General features: G+C 39.8%; 2 protein-coding genes across 2 annotated transcripts; both read right to left on the reverse strand.

Moving 5' to 3' along the window:
- Nucleotides 1-513: 513 nt before the first annotated feature.
- Nucleotides 514-8,099, reverse strand: tbc1d10ab (TBC1 domain family, member 10Ab). Its single transcript, XM_010780326.1, has 9 exons — nt 7,458-8,099; nt 6,347-6,446; nt 5,938-6,045; nt 5,608-5,714; nt 5,390-5,504; nt 5,084-5,149; nt 4,263-4,452; nt 3,407-3,561; nt 514-3,261 (listed from the first exon to the last, which is right to left on the reverse strand). Exons 1-9 carry the CDS (start codon nt 7,628-7,630, stop codon nt 2,878-2,880), a joined length of 1,398 nt encoding a protein of 465 aa, XP_010778628.1. The 5' UTR covers nt 7,631-8,099; the 3' UTR covers nt 514-2,877.
- Nucleotides 8,100-8,909: 810 nt separating this feature from the next.
- On the reverse strand, nt 8,910-17,388 carry LOC104953388 (protein phosphatase targeting COQ7). The gene is made up of 6 exons (XM_010780327.1): nt 16,819-17,388; nt 15,218-15,397; nt 14,070-14,268; nt 12,000-12,123; nt 11,751-11,880; nt 8,910-11,424 (listed from the first exon to the last, which is right to left on the reverse strand). The coding sequence occupies exons 1-6, from the start codon at nt 17,018-17,020 to the stop codon at nt 11,366-11,368; spliced, it is 894 nt and encodes a 297-aa protein (XP_010778629.1). The 5' UTR covers nt 17,021-17,388; the 3' UTR covers nt 8,910-11,365.
- Nucleotides 17,389-17,698: the final 310 nt, after the last annotated feature.

A 17,698-nucleotide genomic window follows, 5' to 3' on the forward strand; every position in this document is an offset into this window, starting at 1 on the left:
CTGCAGGAGAAGAAGAAGAAACATTAAAAAAGGTAGAAGATGAAGTAGAAAAAGAAGAAACAAAGAAGAACAATCAGAGTCAGAAGAGCCATACAAAAAAGAGAGGAACAAGGAGAAGCAGAAAAAGAAGAAAAACCATAAAAGAAGAAGGAGAGGAACAAGAAGAAGAAGAAGAAGAAGGCCTGTGAAGACTCCATTCAGAGACTAAAAGGCAAATGGCAGGGTGAGGCGCTTTAGACGTTGCTGTGGGAATTTGCTCTATTTGAGATGCAAATTCCTCAAAGAGCTGAAAGAGCCGGAGAAACAGGTGTCCAAGGAAGTGTGCTGCTGCGTGGGTGAGGGAGGGAGGGGAGGCGGGGGGTGTGAGGGCGCTGAATGATAACACAGGCGGCATTGAAGGCCTGCTTGTTCAGTCCAGTCTGTGTGGCACTTCTTCCCCTGTCTCTTTTTCTTTGTCTAAAATAAAAGGGATTTAATGTCAAAACAAAAATGGAAAACATGACAGATCTGACGTTTTCTTTCTGTATTGATTTAATGAAGTAATTTGCTATAAAACAGCTCGTAGATATGAGAAGTTGATTTCAATTTAAAAACAGATGAGAAATAGGTTCCTATAGAATGACAGCAAGATAAGTTACACATTTACAATCTTTTCTTGAATCATAATAGTTGCAATGATTAGTAATAAGAAGCTTGTCGACATTACAAAATATATTTTTGTTGAATATTATACAGGAATCCAAACCACATCCTGTATATCCTTCATTTACACCCCAGGTTGAAGCTCGGTGGCGCCATCTACAGGACAGCTGGCTACATGTGATTTTTATTTTTTATTTTGATTAAACCTTTTAAAAATATAAATATAAAAAGGCTTCACAGAACATGGTTGTTAAACAATGCATACTATTAGACAGAAAATGAACCCGTAGAATATACTTTCAAAACATCCCACATTTAAAATCAACATACACACAACCAATGTTCCAGTATAAAACTCTTGACAGCATATAGTTTGATGTACATTTACACAGCTGCTAATACATTCTTTTCCTAGACTGGGAGTTTATAAATTCATTAAGAATCATTTCAAGCAATTTCTTCATTGTCACAGCTCAGATAAAATGAGCTCAATAGTAATCAAAAGTGTTGGACTCCCTTGACTTTTAATATCATCCATTATCACCAAATATTTTCTATGGTTTATTTGAATATGTACACAAAATCCTGGAGGGTCATACTTCTTAAAAACCAAAGAGAACTAGTCCTTCATATTCTTTCGTTTGTTAAATCATGCCATTAAAAAAAGAACGGCTAAAGACTATAATGGCTTCATTATTATTTTTCGTGGTGTTTTTAAAAATTCAATTAAGTTTTGAACCGTTTTATCAGAAAGATAACACCATTAATGAACCGGAGATTGGATTCTGACGTTAAAAAGATTACAAAAAAATCTCCTTCTGTCTTTTTTTTCTTTAAATCCACATCCAATATATTTAAGTCTAAAGGCCCACAACCTTCAAGCATGATTGTAAAAACAACAGCTCTGTATTATCATTCTTCAACATGGCATTTCACCACATATCGTTCTTCAACATGGCATTTCACCACATCTCTTTCATAACTAAACAAAAACCTCTCCCTAATACTGAATCACAATATGATTGGATAAACTGCTTCAACAACATATATTTAAAAAAAATCAGCATTACAAATCTTTGGCTTAGTGGCACTAATTGTCCCTGCATACTTCTTCCTTCATGTGTCAGTTTTTGCTCTCACTCAGAGACCTGTGATGGTCACCGCTGTGAGGACGCCCTCCAGTGTTCAACATCAGCAAAGACTCCTGGATGCTGCACTGACAGTCAAATGTGCGTATTCGTAGCAGGTTAAATAGGAATCTCTGCGTTGGCAACGTAGTGACTAATGAAGGCAAAGAGGAAGGCCATAAAGACAAAGTGCTGTAGAAAAGACCTCATCAACAAAGACAAAATCAGACTTCATATATAATCTAAGAGGTACAATTAGGGAGGTAATTGGCAGCGGCAGCAGCAGCAGCAGCAGCAGCAGCTGTTAACAGTGAGTTAGCGAGTGTACTGTGAACCCCATATGTTCGCTCATATGAAGCTAATAGATTGCAAAAGGAATGAATCCTGATAGCCGGAAATTAGTCAGCATTTTTACATTTTCAGTTCCCTTGTTTTAATCGATGGGTTTTTAAACGTTTTTTAAGATGCATGATATAAGGTCTGTAGCTAAGACCAGTTAATATTGGGCCCATTAAATACTAACACTCCAAAGGCAGAGACTCATCTGCTTAAACCGTGGTGGAGTTTGTTACTTTTAGAGATTGCATTTATATTTACAGTAAAAGTCATAGTTGTGTTCATTTTCCTTAGTGAACAAAAGTATCTTACACTTTTGTTTCTGCAATAATCCAAACTCAAATGGACAAATCCCATTGGCTTTGTAGAGTGAACCAGAGTGATACTAACAAGCAGGTTAGCTTTCGAAAACAAATCTCTGCAGCATTATATAGCTGAATTAGCTCAATGTCCCTCACAGCACAGAGTTGTCATCCATTGTTCCGCAATTACACATTTACGAGTTCCATTTAGTTATAAGTAAGGTAAATAGAAACATGTATAAATGACATGACAGCTAAACTTTGTTGACTTTTAAAGCTCAGTTAGTTTGCACATGTGCGGTCGCACAGACATGAGCTTATGGACAATTGTGACAATGACAAAATGTATGTTGTATACTTTGTGCAGCTTTATCCTATTTTTGTCATGTCACTGTGACTCAAGAACATTTACTTAAAACTGTAAAGGCTGTTGTGAATGGTGATGTTAGTAAACTGGGACACTTACCCCGCTACAGGTAAGTGTCATGCTCGGCGCTGCTCAGACTTTCTTTGGACCCTTGTACAGTCATGTGTTTGAGGAGAAGGGAGGGGTCACTGGGAGAAAGGTAAGGATTAACCGTTTTCTTCTGTTTCCCCTTGTTAGTCTTTGCACTCTCCTTGGCATCCTGTTCTCTCTCTCCGTCCGTCTGCGTTGCCAGGGGCGACTGCACGATGATGGTGGGCCTTTGTTTCAGGTCCTGGCGGCTGGGCGGCTCTGCCGTAATGATAGCTTTAGCGCCGTGCATCCTGGGAGGGGACTTGCAGTGTAGATCTCCATGAGTCTCCTTCCAGCGGCGCAGCTGAGCAAAGTGTTCCTTCTCAATGTCTTTCTCTGACACCCCTAACTCAATTATCTGAAACATGGTTTGAGTAAGTATTTCAGCACATTACATACAGGTATTTGTATATCAATGTTACAACAACCACAGGAGGGCAAAGTCAAAGGGTCAAAACAATATATTGGATAACAGACAATAACCATGACAGAGTAAACTGTACCTCTTGCACCAGGAAGCCTTCTCGTAGGTACTGTGGCTGTATGGCTCGGAGCAGCTCCATTGTTTCATACAGACCCTGAGAGGCCTTCAGTTTCTCCTGGGATCCCAACGTGCATTTCAGGAGAACCAGGCCTACCCGAAAGAGGATCTTTACTCCTGAGAACACATCAGACACAAAGTAAAGTTTCATTTCTATAGCTTAATATCACACATTTGCCTCAAAGGGCCTTAAGATCTATATAGCACTCCCCTTTCAACAGGGAAACAGTGGAAGGGACCAAAGAAAGAGAAACTGAAGAGGGATCACTCTCCCTAGATGGATAGACATGCAACAGCATAAGCAACATAATGACATGACAGTATACTACTATAGACAATCCGAATGACAAACTATACACGTTTTCTGATTTCTTTAGAATGAAACTGAATGGGTTTTGTTTTTAAGACTGAAAAGGACATTTAAAGAAGTACCTTTGAGAAACTGGGATGGACGCTTTTCACAATTTTCTCGTGAAAGTAGTTTAAAAATCGTGAAAAATAATCAGAAATTGCAGCAGTACATTTTGAATCATGCAGATAGAGCAGCGGTCTACATCTATAATTTTTAATGGTGATCTATTTCATATCACAAACCAAAACAATAGGTAGCATTCTTGTTTTAAACATTTGCATTCTTTGAAAGGCGAGTATGCATTGTTTTATTGCAGGTCAAATTATACAGATGATTAATAGTCACATGCACAGGGCCTGGAAACATTCATTATCTTCAAAAGCTCAGGAAGGGGAACCTGTGATGTCGTGGACAATGTTTTTCATGCATAATAAAATACCAATGAAAATAAAGTGTAGTGTCTCACCCTCACAAAGGAACATGTCCCAGACCCGCAGCACAGAGGCCCAGGGCAGAGTCCGGGAGAAGGCGCACATGAACCACTCGGTCATGTACAGGACGGGCTCCAGCTTGTGCTTCTTCAGGTGACGGTGGGCCACCGGGGACACCCGCCGCAGCAGAGCGTACAGGATCTCCCCGTCCAGCTGGATCGCCTCCTGTGGAGGAAACAGGGAACAGCAGTCAGTGGAGGGGAGCTTTCTCAACACTTCGTGTAGTTAAGGTCATTAGTGTATTAGGGTCAAACTGGAGATACACTGGCCAGAGAACTATAACACCACCAGCAGCCACACATTGCATGCATTAATAGAAGATACTTTTTAAGGAAGTAGCTCAACTTTTGTTTTACTTCTGGTTAACTTGTAAAATAATATAGAGTTCTTATATTCTTGCGATGCAACAATATGCAAGAATATTTTCCACTTAATAATAATTATCTTGAGTTTGATAACTTGACCTGAGCCTAAATAATGAGACATCTCCTGGGCAGTATAATGTAAGAACAATTATAAAAAATGCAAGGATTCAGGCCTATAATGTGGCATAACTGCAGACTTGAGAAAACAAGTGTTCGTGGGCATCAAATTATGTAAGTGTATTTTTGCTTGCACTGGGCAAAGGACTCATTTAAGCTATGTTTACAGGGTTCAGATAAATAATAATTGACATGTTTAACAGTGTTAATATGTAATCCTGTTACAGGTTGCACTCCTATCTTCTCAAGATCTTCTTAATATTTAAAGTCCTCTTTACAAAATGATGTGTCAGTAATTCTGTGTGGACTCTTACCAGCCCTGAGCTGTAGTATCCAGGGAGGTATTTCTCACAAATCTGAACAAGAACCCAGAATGCATCCTAGGACAAAGGAAAAGGAAACAAGGGTAAAAATATATGCTATTCATATTCAAGTGAAGTACTTTTCAAGATAAATTGTACTTTGAACAAAACGGAAAAACTATACATAGAATGAGTGTTAATGTGATCATTATTTACAGATCTTTACCTCATTATTCAATGTGTCAGAACACGCCCCAAACATCCTTAGGGAGGTGAGTACCCAGAGAAAATGTTTTTGATGATGTAGTGTGTGTTTACCTCAGCTGGCATATGCATCAGGAGAACAGCAGCGATTGGAGCCTGAGCCTGACAATAACCCTCTTCAGGCCGATGCAGAGTGTAAGCCTTCAACACACGGAACAAGTCTTGCTGCCTGAATGTATACAAATATATAAAATACATCAATAAAATATGCACAGCTTCAATAACACAACATTCAAATTATGAGAGGCTTTTATATCAAAGGCAGCACTTACCCATGACCCCCTCTGGCTTCAAACATTTCATGGAACGGGAACTGCCGATGGAGGTCCCTCTCAATAATATCTACCCATTTAGGATCTCCTGGCTGACTGTCCAGTTCCTAAACAACATTATCAGTTTGTCAGCTTTTGCAACATCATCAACCACCTTTTGATAGCTATATTTTAAAATAGGCAATTCTTGATCTAAATGCCATAGTAAAGTTATAAGCATTTAGACTTAGAGAGTCTCAAGTATCATGAAAACATTTTTCATTTTGCAGAGATTTTCAACACAGTCCAATTCTTTTACGGCGGTGGTCAGTCAACAAATAATTGTCTTACCTGGAATTTTCTTTGGTTTTGTTCCCTTTTAACTTTGCCCCCAGTGAGGTAGAGCCAGGCCCGGCCACGCAGGGATGGAGGGATCCCCTTCTGACAGCGCTCTTTCACCTGTAATTCAACATACTCACAGTTACTCAAAGCCAGCAGAAAGCAAGATAAATGAAGTGCAGATAAAAGGGACACAGACATTGGAAAACAATCCTGTATATACTGCAGCGTGCAAAATACCACTTGCTACGAAATGACGTGCAGGCAATCACCAAACTTTAAAAAACAGGCATGCTGTAGAAATGAATACAAGTTTCCTAGCTCAGCCACTGCATTTTGAACGAACGCCTGCAAAGTGAACATTTTTATTACAAAGAAAGAAACATGTTAAGTCAGATAATGTACAGTTCATAAAACAGACCTTCTTGTGTTTTTTGGCCATCCACTTGTCCCAGCTGTTGAGCATTTCCAGCCATTTTGACTCCCGCTGCCTCAGCACATCAGTTGGGATTTCTTCAGCACTGTGCAGATAGGAGACATTGTGACTGATAAAAGCAAATCCTTTTCATACAAATGGACAATGCCTACACAGTGTCACTTCCCTTTATAACAGAGGGAATACTGTCTTTAGAGGAGGTGGGACTTTGGCTCATCTCTTCCTTGTTCACACAGGAAACCTAACCTCAGACGAAACAGTGGAACACTTGCCATCGGCAGCAAGTACAGGGAAAACAGGAAACAGTGGGAGAACTTTCCCCTAGTTCAGTTCCCTAGAACCTCCTACACACCGCTTACACCAACATCTCAACTGCATGTTCAGAGCTGTCATAATTATTGTTGTACCCACACAGAACTAAACGGTTATACACAAGATTGGGACAAATTCCTTTATGTCTCAACATATCAGTGTGTCTATTAAAGCAACCACAGAATGGTTTTGTGACAGAGAAAGAGAGATACATATAATGTTTGTTGTTCACCTTTACCTGGCCTCTATGGATTTGTATTTGCACCAAAAAAAGTTGTCATTATAATAAGAAACCTTCTCAAAATAATAACTTAGTATCTCAACAAAAGGTTCAAAATAAAAGGGTTTATTTTCTTAAAATGAGGATTTTTAAAAACTTTTTTAAAAATGACTATCCCAACATAATAATAAACCTCCTTGATGATGACTTAGTATCTCTAAATAATACAATATTTCTCAAAAAAGGACTATTATAAAATATATGAAACACATTCTCAAAAAAAGGTATATTTATAATGACTAAGAAAAAGTAAAACTTTCTCAAATTAATGACTTGGAAATTCTTATTATTTTGAGATATTAAATCATTATTTCGAGAAGGTGTATAATTTGAGTAAGAAATATAGTAAATTACTTCGTTACAGGACCATTTACTTTCATTACTTCCAAAATGTTCAGTCAAGTAGGAGGAGAAAGCACCTGAATATGTGTGTCAGTTTGTGGAGACATACACAAACAGTTCACACAGTTTTAACCACATAAGGAGAAGTTTAGCTCCACTTACGATGAGTGTTGCTGGGCTCCTCCGCTGAACCCGTACTTGTCCACCTCTTTCTCCCCGGGGACATTGCCGTTTACCTCTGGGTCGGATCCATACGAGCTGCCTTTCCCATTATCTGTCAGCTTCTCTTGGCTGCCCCGCAAGTCAACCCCATTGCCCTGCTCTATTTTTGCCATTTATTCAACATTTACCTCCACAGGAGCCGCTGGTCTACAGTTTGTTCACATAACTCACCCTAAAAGCTTGGCTAGCACTTTAAGGCTCTCCATGAAGATAACCGTTGGTTAGCTTACCTGCTGTCACAGCTAGCTACAGTTGCTAGGAAGATTAGCTTCCTGGCTCTTTCAGCTTGCTAAGGGCTATAAAAAGCCATTTAGCGCTGGAAAGGTAATTTCATGTTAAACAAAACTGTTCGCTTTGTTAACTTTAAGATCAAACAAACAAATAAATGGTTAAACTATAAAAGAGAACCGCACCACTTCGATAAACGCTGAATTGGTACAGTATCTTCTTGCCAACTCCGACGCTAACATGCTAGCATCACACAACTGTCAGCTGACACACACCTATTTAAACCAGGATCTCTGCTGTCAGCAGGAATGTAGGTTAGCTGGTGGCTACAGGAAGAGAAACTGGAACAGATTAGTAAACAAAACATCCATGGCTTCCTTGAACTCTACACTGCCATCTACTGCTGATAATCATAATCTCAGGCACAGTCTGGTTATTGCAGGGTTTTATGATAATAGATTTACTTTGCATTTGTTGGATTTCCCTTTGTTTTGTGATTTCAGGTTTGAGGTATTCAATCACACACAGAAGTATTTCTTATTTAGAAATGGCATATTTTATTAGATAGGCCTGCATTTAAAAGTAGCTCTGTTCATAATACTGTCACTCATGTAGATTTTCTTAACCAGTGAACCCGTATACATAAGATATGAGGAGCAGGAGAGAGGATATGCCCCTTTAATGTATACATTGTTACTTTCAAGTATAGGCCTGCTTCAAAATACTTAAGCAGGATTTAGACTTTGGCCTCTATTGGTAGGCTCATAAAGATAAGATATTACTGTAATAATCTCAAGGAAAATTCTTGCTTGAAGATGAGAATTTAGTGCTAAAAAACAGAGAAGAAGTATTAATAACACTATTGCCTTAAAAAAAAAGTTATATTGTACCCCTGAAGTATGTAGGCCTATGTTTTATGGGAATGTTTACACTTATTCTATTATTCATATTTTACTTTAACTATTAACTTACATTAAAGTGAATAGAGAGTACATGAAGAAGATGTAACCAAATGTATTAAAACCTTTAATATTTGCACCAACAGTAAGATGTACCAGAATAGTAGTAATAGAGAACATGGTTATTATTACATGTACTGGATGCATCTCTGTGAGCAGTACACCAGTATAAAAAGATGAAACATCATAAAAATACTTGAGCAGATTTAGTATAAATACTAGATTCTTTATTTAAATATTGTACATATTTAAAACATATTTACATAAATTAGACCTGCATTGTTACACTTGAGACATAGGAGTAGCTTTCATACACACAAACATTGCTTGCTAAAAAGAGGACAATCATACCATACAGACTGCAGAAGCACCTTTGAGAAAATCGTTACAGGAGAGAAAGACGGGCGCAGACTTTCATTTACATCAAACAACGGGCGACATGACCAAGGACAAGACAAGCTTGCAATGACAGGAAAGGCCTCTTTATTACAGGTCTAGCTATTTGTTAAGGCTGAAACTGTGCTCACCCACGTACTGTTAGCTCTCAGCACTATTACCCTTCTCACCACCCCTCCTGCATATGAGTTACATCTTTCTTTAAATATAGGTCTATCATTGAAATAAATACAGGTTCAGAACCTTGACACATCAATTATAAGTCACCAAGACAACAACAGACAACTGTGTGAATTAACTTTGTTAAATGGTGCCAACAGCTGAGTCAGAAACCATGCAGAAAGAACAATGCAGACAAGCGAACAAAAAATATTCTAATAATCATAATAATTATGTCCATTATGTGTATGCGTGAAGAAACACCATGTTATCTTTACAGCAGGGCTTACAGAGCAGTGCCATAATCACGTGTTTGTATATGGCTTTCCTTCTTTGGTTTCATAAACCTGTCTTACACTTTCTAGCAACCGGTCACTTATAACTTAAATCAAGATTATGATAGTTTACGCTCTAATATAACAACTATAAGCATAGATCAATCATTTATAATGTTCCCATTGAACATTTCCACCCATACCAGCACTCAAGATTCAGAACACATGGAATTTACAGTATTGCTGTACGATGTTTGTATCAACAAAAGCGTGCGTGTACTGTATGACATACACAAAGAAAATGTGTCTTTGGTGTCACCCGCTTATAAACTGTAAAGACATTGTCCAAACCACTTGGGCGAGCTGTTAGACAAAAAGGGACAGACTATGATGAAGATAACAGTGTTATCAATGTATTTGATGCAGCAAACACTTTCAGACACACACTCATTACAATCATGCTGATCATATAAATCGTGTCAAGTCATATACAGACATCAGAATTACAAAAGAGAAGCAGCAAACAAATGTAAAGGGAAATAAGGAGCAAAAAAATGATACAAAACAAATAAACATACACATCCCTACGTCAACATGCACACCTGGTTCTTGTTAAGATAGCTGAATCTGTCATTCACCACACGTCAGCAGTCACTCCCAACCAATTTTAAAAACTAAATAACGTTAAAAAAATACATGTTTTCTCTTTAAACTCATTCCTGACCCATCATTGCAATTGTGAGCATTCCCAGATGCTAGATTTGCATTTGCGAGAAAACAAATATCAACATTAAATACACTAGAATAGCCATTAAAGGACTTCTCACATGTATACCGCACTCACACCTTCCTACCACACAACTGCTGCAGCGATCAATCTCAGCAAAGATCCTCTTGTTCATTTCAGTGTGTGGAAGTGTGGGATTTATAAAGCTCATTTCGAGATTAACATCTATACAAGAAAATATATTTATGAACCATTTTTTCATCATCCACAATAGTAACGAAATAGCTCTCTGCTGTAAAGCAAAGACAACAGAAAGGCCAGAACGAACCCCTGAAAACACAAAAATATTTACAACTCATAAGGATGTGTGCGCACCGACAGACTCCCAAACGAACGGACAAAGAACTGATCAACTTAAACATGTAAGCTCTAGCAGGTGTTGTGGTTTCCCTTTAAGAGGTTACTTTGATCCTAGCAGTTACTAGTTTGCTCTTCCATCGTACACATACCCGAACCCATGAAAACAAAACTCTTAAATCCAATTTTTTAATAATTCCCATCCATTCCAAACATCAGCTTCCTCAGTCCATATTTATGCTTTGTTTAAATACATTTACAACAATGAACAGATTATCAACTGGAAAAACAGAGACAACTAGTCAACTCAACCATTTCTCTCTGAAACCGTGGCTTACTCCTCTTTTAATATGACTTTTTATAAACAAGGGCTACCCGGTTGTTAAGCCCTCAGTCAAACCGAACTGCCTCTCAGTCACATCACCTCAGATGTGAGACACAGGAGACTGAAAAGTTTGCCTCAGCCTCTCATGCTCAACTCCTCCCGCATCATGATCAACATGAAAATGTCCTAGCTGCCTGCTTCGCCCTCAACTGTTCAAGCACCAAACAAAAACAAGAGGAAGAAAACCAAAAATGTACACGTGGACAGCGGCCCTGCAGCAAGGAGTGTGTGTCGTGATGGTGGGCCTCCCCTGTCAGCCCAGAGGATGCAGTGCATTTTTTTGGGAGGGCTGCAGGTGGAAGACTCAGAGGGGGAGGCAGGATCAGCCCCAGAGAAAGCGCTCACACACACTCAGACACACTTTAGTCTGTATATTCAGCCACAACGGAGAGCAGCACCGTGATATCATCTGGCTTTCCTCCTGCAGAAAAAATAAAACAAGGGTGTGAGAAACCATGCCAGTCGCAGAGTACGTTTTTGTAAGGCTATTTAAGATACATTTCCCGTTTTATTTAGCTGTTGTCTGGAAAACTAGAGTCAAACTAGAGCCGTAAATGCAGCCTATTAACAACCCTTATATGTCTAAATATCAAAACAGCCCATTTTTTTTTTTTAAACTGAAATATTATTGGGGAAAGCCAAAAAATGCATCCTCTCAAGTGTTATTTTCCTTTAGTCTTAGTTTACATTGACTATTGCCTGAATGACATGTACCGTACACAGAATGTGAAGCACAGTGTAACTTACCTCTCACATTCAGGCCATTGTCACATGCAAACTGTGCAAAAGGGGACATATAGTTGGGGTCGTAGGCAAGGTCGTGAGCTTGCTTTGCAATGCTCTGTGCAGTCTGCAGGACGCTGTCATAGTTGGTAGCCTGAAAGGATCAGAAGTAAAAATGATTACAATTTAAAAGGCTTAAAATATGCCTGCATTTTTGTTCACTTACAACCGATGTGTGAAAGCTTGAATAAACTGATAATCCAAAGGTCTTACCTTGAGTTTTTTGAGCTCCTGAAGAATCATGTAGTCTGGCATGTTGTCAAATAGACCGTCGGTCGCCGTCAGGATGATGTCACCGAGCTCCACGTCAAAGGAGGAGCTGTCAGCTGCTTCAGGACTAGAGGAAACAATTTGGGCATGGAAAGATAAGTCACAAGTGTAACAGGAGCATGTGGCGCTGAGCCGCTGTCAACAGTTTCCAAAATGTCAGTAAGTAGGTTAGATGTCACTCTGCAAAATCTTGGCGGTGGACGCGTCGTGGGCATTTAATCGGACTGCTGACTCTGAACCAGCCTGCCCGGTGTTTCCTCGTTGGTCTTTTAGCCTTTAACCTTCTGTTCATGCTTCGTCTTCAAGGATTTTATTTTAAGGAGTCTCACAAAAGAGCAATGAATAAACCTTAAAAAAATAACTGTTTCCTTGATAAACAGCAACATGTTAAACATTTATTTGCAACAGGGAACGGGGTGACCGCGTGGGGGGGGGTCAAGTTGTGACACCTATCTGGTAAACCTGTGTGTGAATGCCTGTGCCTTGTGCTTAAGGCTTGGTGTACTATTTTAATAAGTTGTGGAAATAAAACAGATGATGTTGGTTGACCTTTAAAGTCACTGAAAGGTAAACCAAAACAACAAACTATAAACAGGACACAAAACAATTTTCCATGCAGGGGATATAAGAAAAAAGACCAAGTAGTTACAATGAATAGCCTGGTTTTGCCAGGAGTGTAATGCCAAAGCAGGTCATGTTTATGCTGCAAACACCCTCTGGAAGTTCCTACAGCAGCTGTGTTTGTTGCCTGTGGAGGCTGCATGTTTTCAAAAATGTACTTATTTTACCTACCCAAATAATTCAATGTTTGTCATATCCAATTTTCTTATTAGTTAAACAAATATGAGAAATAATGTTTTCAATAAATGATTTGCTTTGGCACATGCAGAGGTTCAAAGCTGAACAAGGAAGTAGCTCAGTAAAACAAATTAAATTGAATAAAGTGATGTGTTGTATAGCTTCTGTTTTTACTAGGGCTGTCAAACGATTAACATTTTTTAAATCAGATTAATCACAGCTTAAAAATAAATTAATCATGATTAATCACCATTCGAACTATGTCCAAAATATGCCATTTCTTTATGTATATTGTTGTGGGAATAGAAAGATAAATGAAAGAAGGCGGATAAATCCGTTTCACATACAGTATGTGTGTTTATTATAACATTTTTCACAATTCCGTTGTACAGACCGACGTTAACAGCAGCCCTGTCTGTGCACACGGAGACCGACTCTGTCGTCCGGTGATCTAACCGCCTTCTGGAAAAACTTCACAAGTACGTCGGTACGCAAATGCGCTTTGTGACACAAGTGACGGTACGCATTTCAGATTGTTGCCGCGCATGCGTACCTGCGTACCAGTTATGTGCACCCCTGTATGTGTATATATATATATATATATATATATATATATATATATAGCCAGGGAGAACACGATAAAAGTCACACATTGCTCGCAAAACAACCAGTTTCCACCTGTTTGATATACTTTTAATAAAAAAGGCTTTTATGATTCAGNACTTCCTGCAACAACACCACGCCGTTATCTTGATTCTGATTGGCCAGAAGACATTATCAAAGATGTTCTATTGAGAAGACGATCACTACGTGACAAAAGTTTTCAAAACCGTTTCTGGTCTTCTGTATTTCCAGACAAGTGGCTACTGAAATCAATCTTACTAACTGCTGTCTGTGCAATTCTCGGCGCGAGTTGGCGGACTTTATTTTGCTTACTTTAACATCATTTTTCATGGTGGGGCTAAGCCATTTCTTGGTATGGGTGTAGCCTACCCCAGCCATACCCTGGCGCTGCCACTGGTGGGATGTATGGGGCGGGCCATTCTGCACCAACCAACTATGCGTTAAATGCGTTAAATATTTTAACGCAATTAATTAAAATAATTACCGCCGTTAACGCAATAATTTTGACAGCATTAGTTTTTACGATTCTATTCTTTAAAAATGTCATTCACACACGCATTTCAATTATGTCTCAAACACAGATTTACTGACCTGTCACTGAGCACCACACCTTCTGCCCCAGGAGGAGCGATGGACAGCTGGAAGGGCGTGTTAAAATAATGCTGCTGTTCATCTGAGCGATGAACCACCTCTCCTCCCCGAACCACCAGAAAGCCTGAGTCACCAAGGTTACACGTGTGTAGCCGGTGACTCCGTCGGTCCAGAACCACGATACAAGCTGTGCTGCTCCCTGAAAACAGTAAAATTTAAATACAATAAAATAAAACCAGTGATAAACACAGACAGACAGAAAGAAGCAAAGGTTACATTTCTCAGTTTCCAGGGAGGCAGAATGCTGTTAAACCAGTACACCACCGCCTCTGTGTGTACCTTCCTCATGAGTTTAAGGCTTCCACACTGGGAGGTTGAGATTATTATGCAATTCACAAGTGAAAAAAACAAACACTAAGGGCCATGGTCCGTGTCCAAGTTACCTAGTGACTGCAGACAAAGTAACCTTGAGCAGCGAAGGTCATGTACAGACCCTGGAAGTGTCCAAAAATAAAAGTAGACCCTTTGACAACCATCGTGAAAAGGCGGTCACATGTTTGAAATGTGCACAGTTAACAGCCTCACTGCAGTCTCCGTTACAGATAGATTCTCGACCTTTTAAAGCTCTGCTATGCGACTAAATGTTCCCCCTGCGTAAAGGAAAGCTGTTCGGCCCCATGAGGTCACTGAGTCTCACATTCCAAGTGGCAGCATAACGCAAAGTAAGTTAATTTAAAAGTGAGTTAGATACCTTACATGTATTTACATCTATAAGGATGGAGTCTTAGTCTAAGTCAATGATAACTGAAGTTGTGTGCCTAAATAATATTTATTTTTCTAAATGGCACAATAATTGTCCATCTTAATAATTCTGTAATCATTTAATGCATTTTTTCTGCCAGACTGGAGAAAGACATTTGACATATAATTCAAATGGAGATATGTTCTTTCATGTCTTAGGACTCAGATGTAATAGATACTTCTTGCTGAGCAAGGCCGCCACTCATAGTCTGCCTCATCCTGCAGCTTTGATATGCCTTGCAGAGCAAGGCTGCACACATAAGAATCATGACTCACTCTACCACTTAATGAGTGTGTGCATTCATAATGTATCATCAGTGTGTGGTTCTGAGCCTGTGTGTACTCACCTAGCAGGGGAACTTTGTTCTGCAGAAGCTCAAAATATCCCGAGGTGAGGATACCCACTGGGCTGCTGGGAGTGAAGCGTCCTTCCTTGACCAGTCGCTCACAAGTTCTCATTAATGTGGCAGAGAACTGAGACGGGTCGACCCCGTAGTCACGCCAACCACCTACGCCATCTGCAACACCTGATGGACAAAATGGGGAAATAACACTTTAATCTTGTTGTTGTTGATTTGGTGCTTAACCATCCCACCACCATTTGTGTCATACTAAGTGATGATGACGATGACTACCAATACACTGAAGAGCTGAAACCACAAAATCTAAATAATTCCAAGATTAACAAATAACTAAAATAATTGTTTTATGGGCAGGGCAAAAATACAATATAATAAGGTATTGTCTTCCAATTACTTAATATTTTGAGAAATTGTTTTGCAACCTTCAACGCCTTTTTAATTTCTTCTTAGATTAATCAAATGCCAGATTGGAACAGAAAGGAATGTGTAAGGGCAATTAATCAAACGAGGTAGATGATACTAGGAATTCACAAGGATCCTATTGGATGACTTAAACACAGTTTAGTACTTTAAGTTCCAAAGCAATAAAAAAAGTGGCAAGAACGAACAGTCCTCGATTAAAATGCAGCTCTGCAACACCCAAACAAATTCTTGTTTACTTCTAAAAATGGTAACCCCCACCCCGGACCACTTCAGGAGTTTACTACAGATTTAACTACCATGCCAGCCCTGCTGGGGTTTTGTTTCTAAAGAGTCGGCTGATAGTACTTAACACCACAAGCTTAACGTTTAGGACTACACAATGCTTTAAACTGTTAAACATGTTGTTTAGGTGTCGACAAAGCCATGTGATTGAGCAAGTATTTCGCTGTGTTTATTCTCCTTTCACCTGGGCTATGAGGACAAGGCAAAATACCCTCAGCTGAAGCTAGCATGCTACTGATGCTAATAACAACATGGCTGCCTCCATGCTCAACCATTCTGACCTTTGCAAGACATTGTGGTGTTAAGTCTGAGACATTAAAATAACGGTGTTTTCACTCCTCTACACCTTTAATGAAGCGTATCTATGTCTCCTAATCTCATGCGTCTGATATTGTAAAGTACCGCCGCGAATTATCCAATTGAAGCCCATCTAGGTGAAAGGTCATCCGAGCTTTTTATTAAAAACTACGCATTAACGTCACATAAGCGCAGTTTGTGAATAAAGAAAGATGACTTCATCTGCGTAAGTCTTATGTGACAATTTTTTGCACGTTAACTTAACACAGCTAAAACAACAGTGGCAATGGGGAGGAAGTTATGGCTGTGTTTTTGGAGGGGGTGGGGGTCGTATTATGATCCGAGGAGTCGCTTCACGTGCAGGCTAGCGTCACTGAAGGTCACCTAAGCAAAGAGGGTGTCTGATACAATACAGCTTTATTTGTAAAGCACTGTAAAACCTTCAGACCAGAAGTGCTGTACAGAGAAATACATTTCAAAAACATCATACAGCTCACAAAACATAATATAAGTACAAATACAAATACACGCATTGCAACCCTTTTAGTGCGTGTACGTTTGAATGTGTATGTTTTTTGCCTTACCTAAGACATCGGCGTTCTTGTTGTGCGCAATGAAGCAGGCATCGTCTCCGTAGCACATCCCTTTCTTCAGGATCCCCTTACGAAAGTCTTTACCGAAGCCATAACTGGCGGAGATCAGGCTGTAGTCCCGAGTGTCCGCCTGAGACAGTCCGCCCAGGACGGCCCTGGCTACCAGTCTGCCATAAGACAGTACGGATAACATCCCCCAGCAAGCACCAAGTCCGTCTTGTTTTGAGCACAAACACGCAGTCTTCTCTCTCCCTCTATACCCGGCCCGGGCCGCCTGCTGCTCGGCTACTTCTTCTGATCAATCCCCGGCTGGCTGTCTCTCTTCAACCGTCCATTCGCTTGCCACTCGCCCGCTTCAGTGAATTGGTAACGTACCCCCCGCAGTTGCTAGCTCTACTCAACACACCACCGTCTGCCCGGATTAGTTACGTTTCAGTTAATGTCTCAGGTGTATATTTCCATGGACGCAGTTCCTCCGCTGGGCTCTCTTCTTACCGACATGTTTCCACTGGGTACCGGAGGAAGCTGCGAGTACATACGGGTGCTTGACCGTTTACAACATTGACGTCACGACACCCCAGCGTTAGCCAATGACAGAGCATCCCGACAGAGCTGCGGTTACTGCGAAGGCTTCAGGTGTGCACTTGTTCTGTGTATCTGGACGTAACGGTGGACGTTCACTGTTATTTTTGATTACCTAATGTGTTATATAATACGGTTATTATATCTTTGAGATGTTAATGATAAGAAATGTAACTACCTTCTTATCAGACATAAGTAGACCCATGACTAGACCACAGTGGGTTATTTTTTTAACAATTCATTGTTGGGTACATAAAAGGATCTTTCACAAATACACAATTGCACAAAT

This window comes from Notothenia coriiceps, unplaced genomic scaffold, assembly GCF_000735185.1.
Source record: "Notothenia coriiceps isolate Sejong01 unplaced genomic scaffold, NC01 NC01_scaffold00021617, whole genome shotgun sequence".
Lineage (NCBI taxonomy): Eukaryota > Metazoa > Chordata > Actinopteri > Perciformes > Nototheniidae > Notothenia > Notothenia coriiceps.